The following is a 26864-nucleotide window of genomic DNA, read 5'->3' as shown; positions in this document are numbered from 1 at the left end:
ATAAAGCTACAATTACTTCCCTTGCGTTAAGTAAGTCATATGGTTTGCACGATATTTGTATAGTAACAGCAAAAAAGACTTAACGACTTGATTAGCACATGCGTAGGACGTAATTTTCTTCTCTTTTAATTAATAAGATAAGAGTTAGAAGGAGCACACACAAAAAAAAGTTCCTATTTCAGACCATGCGATCTGTAAGGCAGATAATGTAAAGGTCATCTGTTTCAGTTGCCCACGATTAACGAGGGTGCCATGTGGCCAGCACGACGACCAACCACTTTTACTTTTCCCCATCTAAAGTCAGGTACTCATTACAGTTGGGTGGACTTAGAGGCGACCCAAATATCTCTAGTCCTAGTCTTCACCAGGATTTGGATTCCTGTTAGGAAGCCAGGCGCTTTACCACTCACCCACAGCGCCTCCCATAAACCTTAAAAAAAGGTACTAAAATCTTTGTTACTGTTAAATTAAAATTTTATCTTTGAAACGTCAGAAATAGTTAAATCTCTAAACATCATGTAATCTTCTATACTTTAAAGTAGAATGTTAGGCGTATGTATGTGCCGAATAGAAATCAAAACCGTTTGACCAATCTTGATAAAACTTGGCGAAATGTTCCTTGGGTAGGCCTACTAACTTAGACCGTAGTGTATGTGTTGTAGCCCTAAAACAAACTTAAGACCCTAAAAAAAAAAAGTTGCACAACTCTATGAAAGCATGCTATTTATGAATCTAGGCTATGTTTACTTTGTTTACAAAAGAAAAGATCGAAAGGATCTAGATCTTTTTCTTAAGCATTTTTACATACATCCGTACGCCTTGAGTGCATATCTATTCTTGATATCGCGTGCTTCTAAATATAGATCTATACACAAGCCAATGTTTTCAGAAAAATTGGACTCACTAAGCTATTTTTAGATCCATTCATAATATTTTTTACTCATGAATTCGTGCATTCGCTTTACTTATAACATTATTATTTTCTTTAATTGTTTCTAATGCACTATAGGTGACTACACCAGCAATACGCAAGTGAAGACCCGCGGGCAATATCTGTCTAGTAATAAATATTTTTAAAAGTTTTTTCCTTTGCCATTAGTGGACATTTTTCGTAAGACTTTTTTTTTAAATAAACAAGGAAAAAAGACTTTTTTTTCTACCATTCCAACAAATTTCTATTTTGTCATGTTACAAATATGCAGCTAATGAATCTGTTAGGCCGGATCTTGCTTCATGGCACTGGCAGACAGGAACAGAATTAGACGGCTCTTCGTTTGGGCATCTTATACAAATGTTGAAATTTAAAGAAACGTTGGCCTTTAAAAAAAATATTTCCAGTTTTCATTACAACTAAGCATTTATATAATACTAATTTACTTTTCTGGGAACGAAAAAAATATGGTATTTTTATTGTAGCCATAAATTCCTGTGTATAATCTTAACTATGTAAAATGGCAATGTTTAAAACAAAATAATATTCTAAGGAAGACACCGTTATTTCATCTTCTGAGGAGGACCTTAGTCTGAGGAGGACCTTAGTCTGAGGAGGACCTTACTCTGAGGAGAACCTTACTTTGAGGAGGACCTTACTCTGAGGAGGACTTTACTTTGAGGAGGACCTTACTCTGAGGAGGACCTTACTCTGAGGAGGATCTTACTCTGAGGAGGACCTTACTTTAAGGAGGACCTTACTCTGAGGAGGACCTTACTTTGAGGAGGATCTTACTCTGAGGAGGACCTTACTTTAAGGAGGACCTTACTCTGAGGAGGACCTTACTTTGAGGAGGATCTTACTCTGAGGAGGACCTTACTTTAAGGAGGACCTTACTCTGAGGAGGACCTTACTAATGAATTTCGAGTTTCTAAGATCAAAAAGCAATCTTTTCGAATTTCTTTTGCCTGAACGGTCGAATTTTTAGTAACCACTGGAAACTAATATGGCAAGGACTTTTACCCCCCCCCCCCTTACGTTACACTAAGATGAACTTAGGATGATCAGAATCATTACACGCGTACGTGCGCTATATTTACCTCTAATGCCCCTCGCATCTCAGTATTGGATACAGTGGCCTAGCTAGGGATTTGGTGAAGAAGGGGGGGGGGGAGCTTGACCTCTTTAGGGGTCCCTGCATTTTGACATCATGACATGAGATAATGGAGTAATATTTATTGTAAAAACAAATTTCAGAGACTCATTTGGGGACACCCTCAAGTGGGGGCCCGGGGGGAGGTTTCAAATTTGCCCCCTCCCTTCCCCCACCCTAGCTACGCCAATAATTGGATAGTTCTATCCCATTATTCGCAATATTTACCTCTAATGTCCCTCGCATATCAGCATTGGATAGTGCTGTCTCATTCTCTATGCTATATCCACCTCTCATGTTCCTAGCATATAGGATAATGCTGTCTCGTTCGTAATTAGATTTGATTTGACTAGCGTGTTGACCCGTCTGCCCATTTTTAATTCAACAGTTGTTTCTTTTATCAGGAGTATTCTTACTACGATTTAAAAGTAAATTTTAAAAATGCGTTGTAGATGCCGGGAGAATGAATTTTCAAAAGTTATAATGTCCCCCCTCCCCCACCAGAACGTTTGCTGGATGGGAACCTACTGCATCTCCAATGCATTTTAAGCTTAACTTAAATCTGTGTATTTAGAGGGACATACATTCTAGATGCCAAGAATAGTTATCACCGAAGACTTGTGAAAGTCGAATTAGAACCTCATCAGATGACGGCTTTATCTGCGTCACAATATATAGGGCACTGCTTGGTGATCGCATTCACTTATAGCACCTGGCCCTTCCATTGAAGATTTAGTTACTTCATGTGGTATCTTCAAGCTAAACTGAAGAATGCCAATGACGCTAAATGAAACTCCAAAGTTGCCAAATAATAAAGTTAAAAATAAAGTTCCCCTTTCAGACCTGGTCCTTTATAGGACAGATGATGTAAAGGTCATCAGTTTCTGTGGCCCACGGCTAGCGAGGGTGTCATGTTGCCAGCAAAACGAGCAACCGCCTTTACTTTTCCCCCAACTAATGTCAGGTAACCATTAGACCTGGGTAGACTCAGAGGAGCTCAAAACATTCCGAAATTTAAAAATCCCAGTCTTCGTCAGGATTCGAACCCCGGTTAGGAAGCAAAGCGCTTTACCACTCAGCCACCGCGCCACCTAATGTTCCCAACTAGATGTATACTGTATGTCTAAAAAGTCCACACAAATTATTATATACCTTAACATAACTCGTCAACACGTTCCTTTATAGTGCATACCGGATACGCCAAAACGCTATTTATTTTATTTCCCGCCACAGATGAACGTCTCTATTAATGTAACGACGTCGGAGATATTTTAAAACTTTGATAAACAATTCTCATAATAATAAATATATGCATAATCTTTATTGTTTATCAAAGCAGAAATCTCATGTAGATCTTCAATAAAAAATGTTTCTTCAGGTCTGTTGGTTTAAAAAAATGGAACAATGTTCTGGTTTCTAAATATCTTGAAAAGTAATTGAAGTCTTTTATTCACATCGCTGCAGAGTCTTCCAGGCGAACCTGGTCACAATAAACTGTCAAAAACTCATCAATTCCTTAAGGCTGTAATGGTTTCAGGACAGCTATTTCTGGAACCTATACATTATACATGACCGGCTGACGGACGCTCTTGGGGAACGTTGACAACGCCGGGTATTAACTTTAAATTGCTGGCACGCTCAATCATACACCGATACACACACACACACACACATTTCTCGTCAGTCAAGCAAGCACACCTAAAGAATAGTATCAAGCAAACCAAAAATAAAAAATAGAACGGATGAATGTTTAGTACCAAATGTATTACCCTTGTCATTATGAACCTATCATTATATCGTTATTACAAGTAATCGTCTATTTACATAATCGATTATTTCATGATATGTATATTTAATCCCTTTCTTCTATTTCTTTATGCGGGTAGTCATCTGTTTAGAAGATTTCGATACTTTTTAAAGTTGAAACATAATTCTTAATTGTGGGACATGTAAGTTGGTGACAAAAACAACTGCTTTGATATTGAATTGAGGAGGGTTTAGGCTCAAATTGGTAGAGAGACGCAAAATCTTGTATCTCACAATTCCTCCAACTGGTCTGTCTTTGCTGAGCACCTAAAGATAGCCGGGAATGTCCCAGATATTCCTCCCCTACCCAAAGAGACTAAATAGATTTGAACCAGATCAAAGAGAGCATGCTAAGTACTCACGGAAATGAGATAGATACAAATATTAAAACTTGTTTAAAACTGTCATATATATTTATTTATATGCTCTTTTTAAAAACTCTGTAAAGGTGTTTTCCTTTATACTTTTCATGTTAATCATGTTGATAGTTTTTTTCCCTCAATCTAACTATATCTAACTATATGTGAAATGTTACATACAGTCCTGTATACATTTAAATATCAAGGTTATAATTCGTGTGTGACAAGACTAAATCCTAATTGATACATACATCAAGAAATGTTTTCTTCTTCTGACACCAGGTTGTAAGTAACAGGTGGATGCTCAGTGACCCGCTGTGTGACGCCTGGGTAGCCTCTGATGTGTTGGCCTGTACAGCCTCCATTCTTAATTTAACAGCAATCAGTGTTGACAGGTGAGTCACAAGGTTCCCTGTTTTTGAACCACAAAACAATTTCACACTTTGCTCCACCTGGACTATTTTAATTTCAATTTCTTTTGCCATTTGAAATGTTTTTGAAAGATAAGTCTAAAATTAGAGCTAGAACATCGGGGTCAAGGAAATCGTACTATAAAAACACTAATGCTTCGAGTTCGTGGTCTTCAAGCTCAGAAAATTAAAATGTATATTTGGAATTCTGGAAAATGCCTTTGTATTTTATTTTGGGCACCAAGGTATCAAACTGTAAGACTATGAGATGGGTAAATACTGTAAGAAACTTGGTCTAGTTCTTAGTGGGGGTGTAATACTACGCCCCAACTGTAGATCATTAAAAGTGTACAAGTATTATAGGTATGATACCAAATGTATAGAGCGAGACTGAATAAGTGCTGGTCATTTTAAAGCAATAGCGAGTGCAGGTGGTTCTATTTATACTCAACACGAAGGAGATGTCACAGTGGTCAATTCTCCGATATTACTTATTTGTTATTATAGATCACACTCAACAAAGGAGTTGAAACTTAGTATTTATTCACAGTATAGGTAGGTCACACATGATATATATATACACAATCATAATATACAAAAAGGTATTAAATCTACCCAAATTAAATATTCAATGGCGCATAGACGAGACTCAAGAATGTATTATCTCAAGGTATTATCAAATATAAACTTACCCAAACAATCTATACACATCCATAGAAAGAATAATATATCTCCTTACTCTAAACAGAATCGCCAAAAACAACTACCAACATCATACTCAGACCAGGTCAGCTCTCCAACTGACCACTGAATATCTTGAAAATCTCGTGATAAACACAATTCGCAACTCACAACTCAAAAAAATAAACAAACACAAACACAATCTCACTGCTTACACACCCCTTCTCTTGACAATAGCAAAACACAATGTCAGTCAAAATGCTTGAGATGAAGTTGGAACATTAAAATTTTCTCCAAACTCAGCAGAAGAACAAAAATGCTGCCATCAAATAATTTATATAAAACCTAGCATGTCAATTATCTGTCTCTCTCTCTCTCTGTGTCTCTCTCTCTCTCTCTCTGTACATATATATATCTAGGCCCAATAAGAAGATGATTAACGTCCCACACAATTCCTAAGTCCTTCTAGTCATGCGTGTTAATCAACGACTTTAACTCTTCCCAGTCGTTGGTTTCAAAACTCGCAATGACAAAAAAATGTCATTCTTAAATCTCTCTCTTCTGTGTTTCATTTGGTTTCCTTTCCATTAGTTTCAATGTTACAACTTTTTTTTTCTCTCTTACTGAAATGTAGGACACGAAGAACTTAATCAGAGCCTTAAAGAATCAGGGTGTAAAGAATCAGGGTCTAAAGAATCAGGGTCAAAGAATCAGGGTCAAAGAATCAGGGTTAAAGAATCAGGGTCTAAAGAATCAGGGTCTAAACAATCAGGGTATAAAGAATCAGGGTCTAAAGAATCAGAGCCTTAAAGAATCAGGGTCTAAAGAATCAGGGTCTAAAGAATCAGGGTCAAAGAATCAGGGTCTAAAGAATCAGGGTCTAAAGAATCAGGGTCTAAAGAATCAGGGTCAAAGAATCAATGTCTAAAGAATCAGGGTCTAAAGAATCAGGGTCAAAGAATCAGGGTCTAAAGAATAAGGGTCTAAAGAATCAGGGTCTAAAGAATCAGGGTCTAAAGAATCAGGGTCTAAAGAATCAGGGTCAAAGAATCAATGTCTAAAGAATCAGGGTCTAAAGAATCAGGGTCAAAGAATCAGGGTCTAAAGAATCAGGGTCAAAGAATCAGGGCCTAAAGAATCAGGGTCAAAGAATCAGGGTCTAAAGAATCAGGGTCTAAAGAATCAGGGTCTAAAGAATCAGGGTCAAAGAATCAGGGTCTAAAGAATCAGGGTCTAAGGAATCAGGGTCTAAAGAATCAGGGTCTAAAGAATCAGGGTCTAAAGAATCAGGGTTAAAGAATCAGGGTAAAAGAATCAGGGTCTAAAGAATCAGGGTTAAAGAATCAGGGTAAAAGAATCAGGGTCTAAAGAATCAGGGTAAAAGAATCAGGGTCTAAAGAATCAGGGTCTAAAGAAAGAGATTTCTGAGATTAACTTTCAGTGTCGATATTCCCAAGCCAGGAACGTCTACGAGCTGCTAATTCTCTGCTTTTACTTTAGTAAGTGTTAAATATAAACAAAGTTTACTGATTGAGGCAAAAGCATTGTTACAGACTTTACAGTACAGCCCGCAAATAAAGTATAATTCATCAGTCATTTGAATAAACTATGTCACTAATATAGGCTTGGGCTTTCCAGAGATTAAACAGATGAACCACCTTTCAGACAAGTCATATTCTCTTAACATTCGAGCTAGCTAATACCTTGTTTCTCTACTAAGTAAATATGAAGGTCAGACAATATTTAGAAGTAAATGTAATCATGCATTAGTAAAACCTTAGAATACTAGCCTGGGAAATTTGATTACACATCGAATCATAAAGTCTTTGATCATTGTGAGTGATTAAAGACTCGACCTACTCTTTGAAGATGTCACTGATGATAATACCACGTGACTATGCCTGGGAGAAGGTAATGGACACTATAAGGAACTATCAATTCGTTCACCTTTTATCGTTGGTTTGTTTGGTATCGGCTTATTCTGTTGTTGTTCTCAGTTAGGAACAGGTGGACACCTCTGTGTGCTTCGTACTGCATATTTTGTGCTGTGTAATGTTTACTGAATACTTTGTATTGTGTACGTTTTGCTTTTTATTGTATACTTTGTACTGCGTACTTTTTAGTGTATCCTTTGTACTGTGTACTTTGTACTGTGTTTCATACTGTATATAATGTCCTGTATTCTTTGTATAGTTTCCTATGTACTTTGTACTTTTAACTGAACACTTTGTACTGTATGTTTTATACTGTGTAATTTGTACCGTATGATTTCTATTGTGCAATTTGTACTTTGTACGGTGTACTTTTTACTATATACTTTTTACAATATAAATCGTACTGTTTATTTTGTACGGCATATAATGTTCTGTATAGTTAGTACAGCATACTTTTTACTGCATACTTTGTACTGTGTACCCTGTACTGTATACTTTGTACTGCATTCTTTGTACTGTGTATTGGTTTTGCTGTACTTTTTACATTGCAATGTATTTCTTACTTTTTTTCATGTACATTTCACAGATTTAAAAAAAGACTTTTATGGTTAAGAAATGTATATTCTAGCCATTTATTTACACGATTTTATGAGCCTCCTTCCTTTTCGTTATAATCATTAGAATAAGGACTATATTCTTTGTCATCGTGAAAGAAATGTGAGTGTCTAAAGTTATTTGACATTTACAAAGTCTAACCTAAAAAGCTGTATTGCTCTTTGAAAATTTAAAGAAAACAATATTATTATCAATAATTTGATTATTATAAAAATATGTATGTATCTTTTATCGAATGTAATAGCTTAAACAAGCAATAGAAAAAAGAATACTTTGAAAAAACAAAGCGTATCGATGGAAAAGAACTGCAGATTACTGCCATTTACTGAAAATTACTAGATTTAACTCCCATTTTGCCACGTAAAACAAAATCAATTAAGTAGGACTAAATTAACTCATTGGTTAATTTTTGGATTGATTCGTGTATTTTCTAGACTATGAATAATTATGCAAAATTTCAACTCGATCCGAGAATGGGAAGTGTTTGAAAAAAACTTGTCAAACGCAAAGGATTAAATCCATATATACATCCACATCTCTCATTAAGTAGCAGTTATTCCCCTTATTTCGATATCAAACAAAATAATTAATCACACAAATTTATTAACTAATTCTTTTTTTTTTTATTGATTCATGCATTGTCAGGCTCAATGAGTAATTGTGCAAATTTTTAATTTGATCCGAGAATGGGAAATGGGAGGAAAAAAAACATGTTCAATTTTTTTACAAGAAGGACAGACAGACATATAAAGTAGGTACATTAGCGCCTTGTAAAAGTTTGTTAAATACAAGCCCTAATCGAAAGATCAACAACCTTTCTGTAGGTCAGTTTTAAAGTGAATATAAAATATTTACTGTCCTACATATCAAGCTATTATAACTGAAATATGTGATAATTATTTTTTTTATATCTAAAAATGGAACGACCAAAAAGAATGTGAGTTAATCCAAAAGTGAAGGCTATTAATTGTATGTGACTTAAGTAGTTTCTCTGTAAGTTCCGGACGCGACTCAGGATTTCTTGGATGTCTGTCTCCTGAAAGCTCACCTGGTTCAACTTCACGTCACTCTAAATAAAGCACTAGCGCAAGGGAGATGACTTAGATGATGTATTGAAAAGAAAAATAAATAAGCCCTTTAAAAAAAAACATGTTTACACTGTTCTCTACATCTTAAAGTACATTATTAATGATCACACAAAACAAGAGAAAATATATTTATTTAAAGCTAATTGAACAAAAAAGTCATATGTTCAACAACTTTTCTTCTTTTTATTTAAATTTTTAAAACCAACAAAAACATTAATATTAGTGAAAGAGCAAGAGGATTCTTGATCCTCTTCATACATCCACCACATACATACACCACTAATTTGGCTCGCCGGAATTCACCTTTCGACTACATTTAGACATCCAATCAAATTCAATCGTCATCAAATTTTGTAACAAAGCTCGTGTTCGACGGACAACACATGAATCAATCAAAATATAAAAAAAAATTAGCTAATCAATTTGTTATACTTAATTAATTTTGTTTTGCTATAGTGCAACTATAGAATATAAAGAAACAAAAATGACCCAATAATCTAAGGGAGATAAGCCTTGTGAACAGAATTAGGAAGAAGAATTGAAAGATAGTTAGAATACGATGAAATAATTAAATTTTAATGTCAAGATTTTATCAAAGACTGTATGCAGACGTAAACATTGACTAAAAATTACATCGAATAGCGTTGGGTGTGTTTAACATGAGCTCAAGTGAACACCTAACGATTTCTCAAAATTAGTTTCTACTTTTCTACTTTTTAGTGCGTTTTAAAATCAACGGATATTTATATACATATCATGAAAATATATTTATCTATTCCCACTTATAATTGTTCAGGACAGAAACCTCTCAAATTGCTTGCAATATAGAGACGTTGAGTTTATTAACGGCAACAATTTGGAAAGGCTAAAAAAAAAGCTAAATTTTATAACAATAAGTATAATGGAAAAAAAAAAGGGAAAGTAAGCAAATCAACTTAGTCAAATAAAACAGAACTTGAAACAGGTAAAGAAACATAATTATATTTCTGAACAATGCAACACATAGCAGCAGGCGAGAGCAACGTAGACATTAATGCAAGCACCAAGAGTGGGACAGAAGACAAAGTAACATGAAATACGCACATCAAACCCAGTCAAAGAATCCTTAACGAAAGGAACTCAATAAATAGAAGAAAAAAAATACCCAGAAAAACAAAAAAAAGGTGGATGATATGATAACAGATGACCGATGAGTGTGACCAGACTATAACGAAGTTGTCCTCGGCCGTGATGGAAGTGCCCAGAGTAGCGATCTGGACCAAATAGGAATATAATTGTCTCTCCCACTTTGTAATGAGGTTACGCACTGGCGTTATTTATCGTCGGTTGCCATGGATACGGAGATTATTTACTGCTTAAGGTTAGTGATGTAGATGTGCCTCCTCAAGAAGACCAATCTCCCCCCCCCCCCCCAACTATCACCAAAAAAAATGATTTAGTAGTTTGAGTGAAGTCAGTAAGGTTGAGTACGTGTAAGCTGACCTGTAGTCCAACATGGCGACATGAAAAAGGCGCTTTTAAACGGATTGTTAATATGCGTGCATTAACAGGATTTGATATAAAGCTGAAAAACAAAGGTTCAACAAATAAGACTGATGCTTTCCTTGGTCAGGTTGACTTTGGTATATGCTTGCGATTCGACAATTCCAGCCATAAAAATCGAGATGCTACATGAAAATTCTAGATCTCACCCATAAAGACCACATCACAAATTAGGAAATGAGAAACAGGATCATAATGGTGAACTGAACCCACATTGACCTTTAAAGTATTATAACAAAAATAAAAAGCAAACTAGCACTGCATTTAAAAATTTAAGAATTGTTTTATTGATTGCTACTTCCGTTCCATATTTATACATTTATTTAGAAAGTATATTCTAAATATGGCAACTTTAATTGTTGTTCACCAGAAAGTTAAAAAAGGGGGATAATATCTTTTTAGAAAATCAAATTATTTCTTGAAAGATTACCTCCCCTTAACATTTATTTTTATTATATTTTTTTCTATTGTTCCCAGATTCATCGCCGTGACGCAACCTATTAAGTACGCCAAGCATAAAAACTCCAAGCGGGTGTTCATCATGTTAGCCATCACATGGGTCATCTCCGTCGCCATAGCGGCGCCAATCGCCCTAGGGGTCAATTACTCGGACGACCGGAACGTGGGTGACTGCCGATTCTTCAACAGCGATTTCATCATCTACTCCTCCATGGGTTCATTCTACATCCCGTCTATTATTATGATATTTTTGTACTGGAAAATTTACAAAGTGATTCGTCTACGGGCGCTGAAAGCCAAGAAGGCGAAGTGTATGAGGGATGTGGACAAGCGGGCGCTGCAGGGCGTCATAGAGAACCCGGCTGTAGCCGCCGGGGTGGCCCTGAATGACACTGGTGGAGTGTACGGCGCCTCTGAAGCCACCGTCACCACAGGGCTGGCCAAAATGGACAACGGGCGTGTGACGTATAATACAACGACTTCGTCCAAGGCGACCACTTCTCGGTTTCTTTCGACCCACGGAGGGGATGACGGCTCAATCACCAACGTCAACTCTAACTCGGACGACAACTCCAACGAGGACGACGACGACGACAGCCCCAGCGGCAGCGGCAGCGCCAACAACAACACCAACAACCCGAAATGCATGGGCGTGGCCAAGGTGGTGGTGCAGGTCAACCCGAGGCTGCTCCGCAGCGTCGAGGTGGCAGAGCTCATCACCAACCCGGTGGCAGAGGAGCTGGACCGCCTCGAGTCGGAGGAGCAGCGGACTATGCTGCAGTTTGGGAAAAACGGAGGCTGCGCCTCTGCCTTGGACTGCGGGGGCTCAGGCTCCGCTTCCACGTCCGGGGGCGCAGCTCCGACGTGCGCGAACGAAGCGGAAACGCCTTTCACGTCATTGGTGTGTAAAGGAGACACTAGCGACACTGCAGAAGTCACACAGGGCATGTTGAGCCCCAAGAAGAAAACCAAGAGGGAGCATAAAAAAGCAGTGACTAAGTTTAACTTTCACATGAGAACGAGCAGAAAGAGGAAAGAGAAATCGTCCTCGAAAAGAGAAAAGAAAGCAACAAAAACCTTAGCCATTGTTTTAGGTAAGACTCATTTTCTGTTTCAAAAATGTTAATTATACTTATCCAAATGATATTCTGAGTTAACATTTTCCATAGACTACTGTTTCATATAAACTGCGGAATAATTCTTTTGAGTATTTATTCAGTTGTTACGAGATGTATTCGTCTCTGAAATATCTCATTTAGACATAACGTTAGCCACCACTATTATAAACTAAATTATTTATTATAAATTTTCAACAAAATTAAATGGTTTTAATGACAGTACTTCTGAAACAGTAAAACAAATAAACATTAAAACCAAAAAAAAAAAAAAACAGTAACTGAATGCATAATCTGAATACAAAAATATGTTAACAGTTAATCATACGACATTGTTAACTTCTCTATAACCTTGTCTGTTCAACAGTATCAAATGGTCCTGACGTGGATGCGTTAGCCTGCTTGTCTTTTGTATTATTGTAATTGAAAAAAAAGAAACATATATTTACTTTATCTTACATACAGTTTAATTATTTTACTAAGTAAAAACCTTATTTTTAATTAGAAATATTTCCTCTACAAATAAACCAACAGAGGTACAAATTCTCACAGCATTATTCTGTACATTTCATTCCTTGCACACCTCACAACATTCGCCTTACTGCAAATAAACTGGACCTGTTGTTGGTTGGCTTTTCCGTGTCACACTGAACATATTTTTCCATAGTCATAACACGATGCTCCTAGTTTTTAGCGTCCCCGGTAAACGAAAGAGCGACTATTGCCGTTGTGTGGTCTGTCTGTTCGTCCGCCCGTCCGTCAATCATGTTAGGAACCAAAAAACAAAAAATTGAAAAGGTGTTGAAAATCAGATTTCAGGAGGTCATCGAGTCAACCGATTACCTATTACACTAGTATAGGCCCATTTTAACTAACAGGACCCTGCATTTAAATCGCCCAGATTTACTGTTTATCTAGGAAAATAAAAAATAAATCCGCAACCAACATTGATATCGCCTTATCACTATCCCTCAATATAAAAACAAATGAAGAAAAATTGAAAATCTAAGCTAAGAGCTTAATCGACAATGGAAGCTCTCTATTGTAACACTATACCCTTTTGTAATATCATCCGAGGGAATAATGACAATTGACCTTACGGACACATTTTATGTCGTAAGCATTCCTAAGGGTATCCTGATGCCAAAGGGCAGTACTGCTGCAGACCTGCCACATCATTAGAACATTTCAAAGTGGAAACTGTTAAAAGGACTACAATGAATTATGTTCCCCTTTATAAAGCTCGACCCTGGCAGTGTCAGAGAATGAAAAATAATTAATAATAGTTATAATAATAATAATGAAAACTGAAATTTAAAATGAAAAAAAATCTACGTTTAGAGATTAAGCGACTATAAAAGCTCTCTATTGTATAAATATACCATGTTGTTATACCAACTGAGGGGACAACTGACCTTACAGATACCTTCAAGACATAACATTTCATAAAATTCTCGTTTCCTGTCAGAGGGTGGTACTGCTGCAGGCCTGCCACATTAGTAGAAAATTTCTCAGTGGACACCTGTCAATGGGACTACAATAAATTTTGTTTCTAAGGAAGCTCGATTCTGGCAGTGCTAGAGAAGGAGTATTAGTTCGTTTGTAACATAATAATAACAATAATAATAATAATAAGGTGACGTCCAAACAATAAAATCACGTCTGCACGACTTTCATTTATTACTCGTCTACTTTGTATATGGAGAGAGATGAAGATGTCGTGGTTGATAGCTTGTACTATATAGCTTTTCATATTCTTGCTTAAGGTATTGAAAACTGCCTTTTACCTACATTACTTATCAAGCAGATAACTCATCGGCGGACCCACCTGGGACCGCCTCTGAGTTTGTGTTTACACAAACTTTCTTTGTAATCTTGTTATTTATTTCCTTTATTCTGAGCAAGTCGAATTGTAAACAAACTACTACTTAATGATTTGATCATATCTCGTGCTCGTACGTCTGAAGTCCAGTCTAGTAGGAAAGCGTCCATTTAGTCATGTAGACCTCTGAATCCACACAGATGTAAATATTAGTGACACGATACTGTTCTTTCAAATCGTCGTACGATCACTTTACCCTCACCGAACAACGTGAAAGCATCTTACACACCTTCAGCCGTACGGTGAAAGCTGTGCAGTATGCAAGCGTCATTAGAGTCATTAAAACGATCTTCAACTTTTTCAAATAAAAACTTAACCACTTATAAATCTTAGCTCGACGGTTAAATAGACAAAACAAAACAACATTGAGGTCAAATTTTAAAATAGTTTGAGAAATATATCAAAAGAGTTGTGAGTACGCTTAACATGTGACACAATATAATGTATCATATAAACGTGTGCAATAATGAGATGTTTCACACACAGCAGCTATGATACACATTTGTCTTCAATATATTGCATTTAAAGGAAAGCTATTGACCACTTTTAAATCTAATTTTTATCTTAGAAAAATTTAAATAAAAACAATACTTTTAATTTAACATCGGTATATTTGCAATTCTTAATCTGGGCAACTGTGACGAACACACTTGCCGGGGATTATATTATCAAACTTGATAATTCAATAAAGTGAAGAAACATCTCTGTATTTTCTTGAAACTTCTTTAATAATACTTCTTCAACTTTCACATCAAATTAACTTCTCAATTCAATAACAACTTGACTTCATACTTCATAAATAAAACTTAAAGATACATGAAACTTCACTTAGTATAACTTCAACTTCAACTAATAAAACTTTAATTAATGGACCCGCTAATATCACAAAACTTATAACCATTACTAATCGGGGACTAAGCGAAGAACCCCGTCTTACTGACTTTCCCTTAATTTATACTTTCTTTCATTGTTCCAGAATCATGGAAACTTCTCCCCTAATTATTTTAGTAACTTTGACCTTCTAGAAGCTGACGTGTGCTATTTTTTTTTCCTTAACTCTTTTCTTTGATTGGATACCTAAAATTAACTTGTTTACGCTGGACAGCACAGGCTTGACCTCGAGCTTCTAGAAACTGGTCGAAATAGGTCACAGACTCGACTCGTGACAGCAACGCAGATTTAAAATAAATAATAACATACATACAACCGAATACTGTACGGTCCAAACGTCTGAGGGTATAGCCGCTCTAGTATACTGGACTGAACTCTTCACCGTTCAACTGCACTCTGTTTAGATAGGTCCATGTAGCGCTTCTAATAAAAGATTAAAATGTCCCGAACCCAGGGGCGGACTTAGTGTCAAAACGCCTCCAATTACAGGCCTGCCTGTCCTCAGAATTGTTGTTAAGTTTAATCCATAACCATACGCATGCATACAGTGATATTTATAAGAAATAAAAGTCTTACGTTGCTTTTTAATCACTAATCGTGAATAGAACCTAAAAGGATTAAGCCAACTAGTAAGATTGTCTACGCATGTAGGCCACTACATTATTTCGGAAATGTGTTTCTAGATTAAATTAAATTTTAATGTAAAGTCTGAAATAGATTTCTTAAAAAAAGACGCTCATCGGGTCACTTTTATCAGAGAATATTATAAAACCATTAACAATTTAATACGTGTCATAATGACATCCATGCGGCCCTTTCATTGACCATATCGGCACATTTGGGTACCGGTCCACCGGGCATTTGCCTGAATGCCCATATAGCCAGTGCGCCCCTGCTCAAGCCTATCGGCCTATTAGACATTTCCCAAACTTGTTCCTTAACGGAACACTTTGCAAATTCTGAGTATTTAGCGGAACACTTTGCCTAATTTTTTTTAGGGAGGTTAATTGACTTGGTGTCCTACTTGTTGATTAGTTCGTCGAACACCTATTCGGGAAACACTAGGGTAGCCGCGGAACACAGATTGAGGAACACTTTATAAGTTAATAACCTGTATATCTCACAGACGATTGGTACGTGAAGTGATCTCCATCTGACCAACAGTAACACATACCGCTACATTATACACCTAGCCAGCTCATTTACAACAATTTTAAAGGTCATGAAATTTCTTTTTGACAACTCATCTATTAAGCTAGCAGATTATTCATCGGTCAAAGAAACAAAACAAAATGGTTACTCGAAAACGGCTCTAACGATTTTCCTAAAAAATATGACAGTGAATGTTTATATATCTTTGAGAAAAGAAATACTAGGGCGAAACGACCTTGGATCATCTTCTGCAAATGAGATGAATACTTGCGCCCTATGTTCGGTACGATGTCGCCCACACAGAAGTCACCTTCCTTCCCCCCCCCCCTTACCGCCAACGCAGCTGATGTATCCAAAGGAACGGATAGTTTCGATAAGGTTTGGTTTCAGCGGCGTCGCAAGCTCTGCCAGGGTGTAGCAATACGTGCTGCAAACTGCCTAAGACTGGCAGGACCCAAATTTTTTTTTAAGGGCTGCTCTTCAAGCCTTTCCCGTGATTGGGTATAGCTGCAAGGCAGCAGAAGCTAGAATTCAGAGTTTACTTTCGTCTAGGTGAATAGCCAGCTGTAATCGAGCCCCTACTGCCCGAAACTTACTGGTTTAGGCACCAGTTACTCGCCTTCACCCCTATCTTGTTAGTGAGAACGGTTTCGACACACTCAATATTTGTGCCATAAGTGAAGGCCAGGAGTTGGACTGTTTCTCAGAAATAAGACGCATGCCATTAGGAAGCATTGTATTAGTAGTGGGGGGTGCTTATATCCATTAGACTTCCGCGATGACAATTTCACGGAACCATTTAGACAAATAATAATGTCACGTGATTATTATTTTTTCCTGGTCATGCAAGTCAACTCAGAAACCACGTCATTATCTCCACGCACGTGACACGCAGACAAAATGGCGGTCATGCTTCAACATTATTTGTATTCCCAGATAGACCTTAAAGCGCTGTTCCCCAAACTGTGTCTCGAACTAATGGAATAATTTATTTGTGCCTTATTCTATTTAAAAAAAATAAGCAAAGTGTTACGCTAAATATTCAGAATGTGTGAAGGGTTCCGTTTATTGAAAATGTTTGGCAAACACTATCTAGCAGGACAGAGAGATTTTTCTTCCTAGAAACATGTCCTTAGATTTGAGTAGCTTTTTGGAAATCTTTAAGCCTGTGGAAACTTCCCTTTATCGGCAAGTCTGTGCTACTGTTCTGTCTGGTAAAGATCCAAGCAGATGTAATTTGTTATATTTCTATAACTAATTTATAGTATCCTAAGAAGGTTGAGCTAGAGGCGAGGTCGAACGCTGAGCATACCGGGGAAACCCCCCTATATTCTTTCTCTGTAACACATCTGCTGTGGGGCTGTCCGCCAAAAAAAAAAAAGCATCTTTAAACACGATTTATGGTTAGCGACATGTTTGTTGGGGCTCTCTTCTATCCCCGCCAGTGCAATGAACTTGGTCTTGCGGAGGTTCTGTTTTGCTTCCTTCATCGTCTTATCTAAGGACCGATTCCACGATCGCCCTACTTTGAGGCTAAGAGGTGTTGTCAGGGAGTCTTAAGGAATCAAACTGAAAAAAACTGTGAAAGTTAAAACTGTGACTGTTTCCCCTGAAATATTTTTTTGTAACTAAATCTATAACGAATGAAATCGGCGTTTAAAAAACAGTATTTCCCGCGTGTTTCTTTGGAAACATAAAACTCAATTTCCTGATTTTTTTATTAATTGTTTTGGACATGTGTAAGAGATATCTCGAATACAATGTAAATACCCTCAAGGAATTATAGACATTTTTTTTTGTAAAAGTGTTTCGTTATACAGTCATAAATCTGGTTCAATTTATTATTTTTTTTTAGGATTAAATCCAAGCTAAGGTTTAAAAGACCAATAAAAGCACACAGAGTTAATTGTTTTCCCAATTTAAAAGTAATTCTTACTATAATCTTATGAACATATTTATTTATAACTAATCTTTACAGAAATATTGAAATATTTTGTACTCTAAAATTTGGACAGTTATTCAATTATTCTTATCGGATTATTTTTTTTTTGATGTCTTGAAAAACAAATAGGAGCAACATCTTGGAGAAATGTCTTTCAACTTATTAAACCCAGACATTATTTTTACGTTGTAAAAAAAAATGCCTTCAAAATTATTTTTTTTCTCTAGCTCATTAAAATAACTTTTGAAAGAGAACATCTCTAACTTTCGAGGTGGATGTTTGTAAAAAAAATTTATTTGTATTTTTTTTCTTCTTATTATTTTTTTTTGACATTCAATATTTTGACATAATTTAATCGGCTTTAAATAAAGTGATGCCCCTTTTTTTTTAAATCTCTACACTTCGACGTGCGAATATATTCGTACTGTAAGTCGTTTCCACCTCTCACTGGCTGTTTGTGTGCCTCGTTTTTTTGGGAGCATACTTCTGGAACTTCCACAGTGCCGCAAGACAGGGCGTGGCAAGGGTCCTTCTATAGTTACACATATGTCGTCAAATTGTAGTCAAACTGAATTTCCATTTGATTGGACCAATAAAAAATTATCTTCTTATCTTAACTATCTTATAATCGGAGACACAATCGAGACCAATCGTCTTAGTAGACATCAACACTGACCTACGAACTGGCAACACGTGGTCAGTTGAGACCACCAACCAGGAAAAAGAGGCAGAGAAAGCGATGGGAAGACAACATACACACACAATGGACAAGCCTGTCATGGAAAGAAAGTATTTAAGGCGAAAGACAGAGGATTGAAGAAAGACAGAGGATTGGAGAAAGACAGAGGATTGAAGAAAGACAGAGGATTGAAGAAAGACAGAGGATTGGAGAAAGACAGAGGATTGGAGAAAGACAGAGGATTGAAGAAAGACAGAGGATTGGAGAAAGACAGAGGATTGAAGAAAGACAGAGGATTGGAGAAAGACAGAGGATTGGAGAAAGACAGAGGATTGGAGAAAGACAGTCAGCCGATCTTGAGTGGTGCCACAACGGTTACACAGGTGAAGGTGATGATTCAATAATATTAGCCTCAATCACCATAAAAGCATAGATCAGCAGACGATATCAGTAAAGGAAGTTAAAACACAAAAGTAACAGAAACGAAACAAGTAAACAATTAACTCTTATTTCGCCTTATGTATAACTCGTATTTAAAACCATGTTCAGATTAATTAAAAGAAAAAAAAATCGATATTAAAATGTATATGAAATATAAGAATAATAGTAATGACGTAACAGCTACATTAATTAAACATGCATAAAATTGAAAGAGACTGCATTTACAAAGCTCTTAGAAAAAGCTATCCAAAGCCAACACTCCATAATCTCTTTGTGATGGGATTACAATAACAAGCTCTTGACTTCAGGATCAACTTCACCCGGCACGTGTTCTTATGGAATGTAAACCCCATACACGTGATGGGATATTTTTAAAAAGATGTCTCTAGACGTACATTTCAAAAAATCTCTTTGAAGATGTGCTTACAATATTTGGATGATATTTTAATGAAGATGATCCGTGTCAGTCTCTCCGTCCAATCTCGAAATAAACTGCGCATGCGCTAAGTATCGAGTAGCTTCATGCGAAATTGATGATTCCTTAAAGCCACTTCTAAAGCTGACTCTACCAAGAAGTTTTAAGTGTCTTTCGAAACGTCCGCAATCCAAGCCATACTTTGTTTTTGCCAACATTTTTTTTTTATCCCTTAATACGTTCTTTAAGAAAATAACATGTCTGTGTGTGTTTAACTAATATTCCCTTTTGTAAATATGTTAAATATTGCTATAGATGTTCATTCCTTTCCATAAAACCCTTGCCTAACACATGAACTATATATTACTATATCTATGGGTTTAACTCTATGTGATACTTATGTTGCGCACCGCTCTAAAGAGTGCACATAAACGCACACCGTCCAAAATCAAAACGAGACGTGAACGAAATGTTCTTTTAATACGCGTTACGACTGTCGCAAACCGAAATAGAGTCATAGGACATTAGCGTAAAGAACTAAAGAGATGTGTAGATAGAGAAGTAAAGAGATGTGTAGATAGAGAAGTAAAGAGATGTGTGGATAGAGAAGTAAAGAGATATGTAAATAGAGAAGTAAAGAGATGTGTAGATAGAGAAGTAAAGAGATGTGTAGATAGAGAAGTAAAGAGATGTGTGGATAGAGAAGTAAAGAGATATGTAAATAGAGAACTAAAGAGATGTGTAGATAGAGAAGTAAAGAGATGTGTAGATAGAGAAGTAAAGAGATGTGTAGATAGAGAAGTAAAGAGATGTGTAGATAGAGAAGTAAAGAGATGTGTGGATAGAGAAGTAAAAACATGTGTAAATAGAGAAGTAAAGAGATGTGTAAATAGAGAAGTAAAAAGATGTGTAAATAGAGAAGTAAAGAGATGTGTAAATAGAGAAATAAAGAGATGTGTAAATAGAGAAGTAAAGAGATGTGTGGATAGAGAAGTAAAGAGATGTGTAGATAGAGAAGTAAAGAGATGTGTTGATGTAGAGTTAAAGAGATATGTAGTCACAGAAGTAAATAGAGAAGCAGCTATAGAAGTAGAGAAATGTGCCGTTATTGAAATAATGAAAGGTGTACATACAGAAATAAGGAGCTATGCACTACTATGCAGATAGGGACCAGATATAGTCTGAGAAACAAGTAAAAGTTTTTGGTATAAACAGATCAAAGAGAGTTCTTTTTCTAAGCCTTTGTAGCTTTAGAAATTGTGTACTTTCTTTCAGAAATGAAGATTTTTATGGCCTAGTCCATACCTACTTCAAGATGGTAGGGGGGATGAAAGGAGGCAGGGTTTGAACTTGAAGACTGACCACTGTCCGAAACCATACCCGACTACCAGGCAGCCATGTATGATCTGTTATCTAGCTTAGCAAACTGAAAACACCACGTTAGAGAAATGTGTATTGAAAGTAGAAAAATCTATATAGATATGAAATTTAAAAAAAAAAATTGTTTTTCTTATGAAATTTAATACGTGAATGCTAAGTGGGTAAGTTCTTTGTTTCCAAACAGAGAGCTCTTGGGTTCGAATCCCGGGTGAAAACTGGAAATTCCGATTTCAAAATTTATAGGACGCCCTTAAGTCCTTCCAATTTATTAGGTACCTGAAAGTACTTGAAGAACGTTGGTCTTTGTGCTGGCCACATGACTCTCTCTTAACCGTGTGCCATATAAACAGATGACCTTTACATGACCCCGTAGATCAGTCTTTAATAAAAATTACGTTACTCTACCTTTCTTTTTGTTTCCAGGAGTATTCCTTGTCTGTTGGGTGCCTTTTTTCACACTGAACATTATCAGCGCCATCTGTATACGCTACGACCTGGACGAGTACCCAGCGTGCAACACTGACCCCATCTACTTCAGCCTGGCCCAGTGGCTGGGCTACATCAACAGCTTTCTTAACCCTGTCATCTATACCATCTTCAACCCGGAGTTTAGGAAAGCCTTCCGGAAGCTGCTCACTGACCCATGCAGATGATCGCCGCCATTGGCTATTTATAGAAACATCCACGTGAAAACAACTATTTCGCTTTTACTAAGAAGACATTTTTTGCCAGTTACAATTCTTATTGCATTATTGTCTATAAACACAGTCGAATGTTAGGAAGTTATCCACAGCAATGTCATAGATATTTATTCTGTTTATCTTAAGAATTACATGGTTTATGACATACGTTTGTTAATACTATAACAGTATTGTATATAAATATATATATATATATAATATATTTTTCACTGGAATGTACTGTCTTAAATCAATAGTGAACTCGTGCGTCTGTTTGATGTGTGCATATTTGAAATTCTGTTTTTAAATATTAGAATTTATTAAAATGGTTCCTCGATATGGTTTGCTTCTAACGACGTCCATATTAGCTGATGTAGTTATACTATATAATTTGTTACCAACATTATTGGAATCTATGTTATGCTTATGCTATTTAATAATATAATACCTTAATGTTGTGTCTGAATAGAGCTTTGAGGACCACACAGAAATATATTGTTGTATCAAAAACAATTGTAGGCCTTAGAGTCGCATAAGGATAAGTAGAGTCTGTGTCACATCTTGAGATTTGTTTAAGTTTGATATTGTTTAGTAATTATGGCCGAGTCGACAACTTTAAGCATTCTGTTGATTCGCCACGGAAGAGGCTCATTTGTTTTGCAGTATAGGTCCTGCTACGTAACAAGTTACCAAATCCACAATATAGTCACTCTCATAGGCTGTCACCTGGGGCGTTTTTTTTTACCTTGTCCCTTCATCGCGTGTGTGTTCCTTCATTTCATCTGTTCCTCGACTTTCCTCGACTTTCCCAGTCAGCAGTTGTTCTTAGCAGGACGTCAAGAGAGTGGTCAGTCCATTACGTTGTCCAGTCAGCTTTTCTTGGACGTCCCTTTCTTCGTGCTCCCTGTACCTTGGAGGATGACTTTTGACATTAGTTTTAATTGCTCTAAACCTTCATACTGGAGGACACTCCCACAGAAATGTAAGTCTATAGAATTGGTAATGTTCCACTGTGTGTTGTTCTTACAATACGGTAGTTATACTTGTCTGTGGTTTCTCATAAAAGTATTATATCTTTAATAAGGAGAACAAAACTACGAACCTCCATTTAAAAAACAACAACCTAGCACTAGTATAGTTAAAATTAGAATGTGTTAATATTTTATAAGACAAAAGTTCACAACCATTGGTATCCATGCTGGTTTCTCTATGACGGCACTTGACTTGCGCATCATCTAATTGAAAGCATTCGTACCATGTTGCACTTTATGCAGAAAAATATATACAGGAAGTGTAACTCGTAATAAAAACGTATTCTTAAATCCCATAAGTTAAAACGTAAAAGATGAGGTGACTGGTGTCCTTGGTTTTGTATTTCATGATTTTGGCTTATTTAAACATCGACTTGGTATAAAAATTGTTTAGGAATTTGTATTGGTATTTTTTCCGAATTTCAAAAAGACATTAGAAAATTTCAAGCTTTTAGAAACAATTTTCAGACATGTAGAATGAAAAGGGAAATTAACCTATTATAAAATTTGTCCAGCCACGCCTATAGCAACATTGTATAAGCTTTTGTTTTATCAAAAAATACTCACATTCCAACAAAATAAGGAAATACAGTACAATAATGCAGACTTCATCATACGGAAAGAATAAAAAAAAATAATTAGGTATAAAAATAAATAAAAAATAATAATAATAATTAACAACACTCACGCGCTAATTAAGATGTTAAAATACATAAAAAAGAACAGAAAATATCATAATTTGTGATGCGGCCAATAGTAGAGCCGATGTGATCACAGGAATCACAGGACGACGTAGTATGCTAAAATGATTTGAAAAATAAAAAGTCTTCTTAGTCTACTATTAGCTTACAATTTTTAGCCTGTTAGCTTGTTGCGACTTAGCGTTATTACTGTGACGGATTGTCGCTGCCTATTTAGTACATTTTCCATATAAAACAAATATAATTAATTACGACTCCTTAATACACAATTTCGTACATACTGAAATCAATTTATGTGTAGTCATCGACAACGTATAATTATGCAAAGATTCAAATTGATCCTAGAATCGGAAGTGGGAGAAATAGCGTGAAAATGATTTTGCCCAGACAGACGGAGTGATTTGATAAATGCTTGATAACAAGCAAACGGGCATAACTTGAACTTGAAGTCTTAAACTTGCTTTATATGTCCATCTTAGAGCAATTATGCAATATTTCAAAACCAATAAAAGGTGTTAAAAGTATTTTTATAAAAGTTATTTCTCCTGAAATCTTTATTACTTCGGTTTGCTCAAAAAATTTTGGCGTTTATATCTTATAAATTCTAAACTTATTTCCCTTACATCCTAAAAGTAAAGTCAGACAAACTAATCGATAGATAGAATGTTTGTCTATATTGTTATGGTAGTATTGATAAGCTGATGAGAAAGATTGCAGACAAACTGAAAAAACGTTTGTTAAGACCACTAAAATAATCTTAATTTATGATAATTTAACTAAGTTTTCCTAACTCTCTAGACACCCCGGAGAGTTACGTAAATCTTTTAAATTGCCAAACATTTGTGGATTACAAATAGAACACTAATCCGTGCAACAATCAAATTACATTTTGAATATATCAGTTGGGACGACCCAGGGTACTGATAAGAATATCAACGAATCACATTCAATTAAAAAAAAATTGACCTCAGATGAAGCTAATGAACATGGTGCTAACTGAACGTAGTGGCCAACGCTTGATAGCATTTAGATAGTAAAATTATTGTTTTACTTTGATCCTATAATTTCAAGTCAGTAAAGTGTACACGCTTTTACAGTAACAAGAGCTGCATTACACTCCGAGGTGACTAATTTTCCATAGTTTTCGCTCTATTTTAGAACCTGATATTTGGCGTTAAAAACTAGAAATAACTTTTTTGTTGTATACAGAGTACAAATGTTTCATTTTTTTTAAAAGATCTATACACATTTTTTGGTGCACTTTTAAGCAGGGCAGAACCTAATGGACATCATTCACCAATCGTAAACAAACAACATTTAGCCACGTGATTCTCTATCACTTCTATACAAATTACTATCTAATTTTTAATGCACAATGGCTATCACGTGACTGGTTTTTTCTCGCTGTTTTAAAAATATTATAACGTGGGGAATAAAGGGGAATTGATAGGAAAACCAACCGACTCACTTTGAGATATTCTTAAAGTTATATTTGAATTATTTTTTATTTCGTCTACAAACTGAAAGTTCAATTAAAGGCCTTGTCGAGTTTATTGGGAACACTTCCAAAGAGACAGTCTCGAGATAGCTCCTATGTTTTAGTTATTTTCCCTTTCTCTGGGTATTTTTCCCGAGAATTTCAATCATATATCAATCCAATAACAAACCAAATAGCAAACCAATACCAATTTAATACCTGACATTATATGAAATAGAGCTATAGATATTCATATAACATACTTTAACAATTATATACATATTGTCTTTAAGAATCAAAATAGATCTGCCTTGTACTTAATTGACCTAGCTTATCAAACTCTCTCGTTCTGATTTGAATGTTTTTCTTTTAAGAAGTAATCTATCTCCAGAAATGACAGACTTCATTTGACAGAGCCTTTTGGTTTATGATGTTTTTGAGTCTTAGAAAATCAGAGAAAATGTTTCCTCGGATGGAATTAGCAAAAGATCCAACACTAATACCTTGATTATAGAAGAAATGATCAATCCGTGTCTGTGTGTGTGTGTGTTCCTGTTGTTGACTGTGTATGTGTTTGTTTATTGCAGTGGAAAAAAAAAAAAAAAAAAAAAAAAAAAAAAAAACATAATACATTTATTTTGAGAATACATGAAAGATATTTTGAACTTTAAAAGTAGGCGACAAGCTTAAAGAAAAAAAAGGACTTTAATATTATTTATTTGTTTAGTTAACATTGTTTGATGTCTACATTTTTAAAAATTAGATTCTATATTTGTCATCTATTTATATTTAATTTTCACGCTTTTGGAAATTTTTATAAAATAGAGGTGAATCCAGTGTACAGAATCCGGTTGTATTGATAACTATACTTTTTGTCAAAGCTTAATATTAATATTATTAACTCACTCCGTCAGTCTGTCTGTCTGGATTGTTTACAGATATTTCTTCTCCCATTCCCAATCTCGGATCAAGTTGAAACTTTGTAAAGTCATGCATTGTCGAGGACAACATATAAATCATTTTAAAAAAAAAAGCCAATTAGTTAATTAATTAATGGTAATATAATTAATTTATCTTCTATAGAAAAATGGAAAATAATCTTTTGGGATTGATAGAAATGTTCCTGTTTAAATGGTTCTTATATCTTTTATATTTTGATTTTCTAGGGGACATGTGCCTATGTGCATTTTTTAGCACTGCGGTATCAAATTTATAAAATATTATTTCTAAACAAATTGTAGATTACTATAAATAAATTTAAAGTATGAAAATCTTCAATAAAATTAACATAACAATGTGCATATATTACACACATACATATTACATATATATTCTACTAGATGGTTATTTGGGGACAAAGGTTACACTTCTCCTTACAATAGGGGGTCATGGGTCATATTTTATTACATTATTTAGTGTCATTAACAGTGTTAAACAATTTATTTCTATTTTGAGATTACTGTTAACACACTGGACCTGATAAGGCCCTAAGTTATTTGAGATATTGGGGCCCACTATGAATCCAACTTTCTCACTAGCTATGCCGATGTTGTTGACGACATTAGGTGATGTTTGCCTTTGCTATCTCTTTAAAGTAATAGAAGATGTGAGATATCTTTGGTTAGGCCCCGAAGAACGTGTGGGTTACCTGCGCATGTGTTGCCACTAGGTTAATCTAGTAACGATTAATGGAATACATTCTGATTCTACTTGCGATCTGTTGAATTAGTTAATCATATTACGTTATACAACGGACATCGTTAATACTTATTAGGGGTAACAATTTAACTCTTAATTTCCAATTATGCAATTCGGTGGGTTCTAAATGTCATGGTTGTTTGTGTTAAGGGTTTTTTACAATATTTACATCAGATATGTATGTTCTATTTGTTGTCGATAGTAAAATTAATATATTATTGTACATGTATCCGAGTTTGTTTTTTTTATTACAAAGTTGATGGAATTATTGAAGGGCTATAGATTTGAGATGTTCATCTTTATAAACAATGATTTATAAACCAATGTGAATGTGAATGTTGTTATAATGTCATACTGATACAAAACAATGTCTAGAGAGATAGAAAGAGTTGATAATATCTG

The 26864-nt window shown here is 35.5% G+C and overlaps 1 protein-coding gene across 1 annotated transcript in view; it reads left to right on the top strand.

Annotated features, from left to right (window-relative positions):
- Window positions 1-25392, top strand: part of LOC106073878 (dopamine D2-like receptor) — a 392532-nt gene extending 367140 nt beyond the window's left edge. Inside the window, exons 8-10 of the mRNA XM_056009413.1 lie at window positions 4532-4644; window positions 10997-12072; window positions 21299-25392. Of these exons, the coding sequence (XP_055865388.1) occupies window positions 4532-4644; window positions 10997-12072; window positions 21299-21528 (1419 nt within the window). The 3' untranslated portion in view covers window positions 21529-25392. The remainder of the gene's footprint in view (window positions 1-4531; window positions 4645-10996; window positions 12073-21298) is intronic.
- The last annotated feature ends 1472 nt before the right edge of the window (window positions 25393-26864 follow it).

The sequence above is a fragment of the Biomphalaria glabrata genome, chromosome 14, assembly GCF_947242115.1.
Source record: "Biomphalaria glabrata chromosome 14, xgBioGlab47.1, whole genome shotgun sequence".
Classification (NCBI taxonomy): domain Eukaryota; kingdom Metazoa; phylum Mollusca; class Gastropoda; family Planorbidae; genus Biomphalaria; species Biomphalaria glabrata.
Note: the sequence above shows the minus strand (reverse complement) of the source record. Positions and strands in the feature narration are given on the sequence as shown.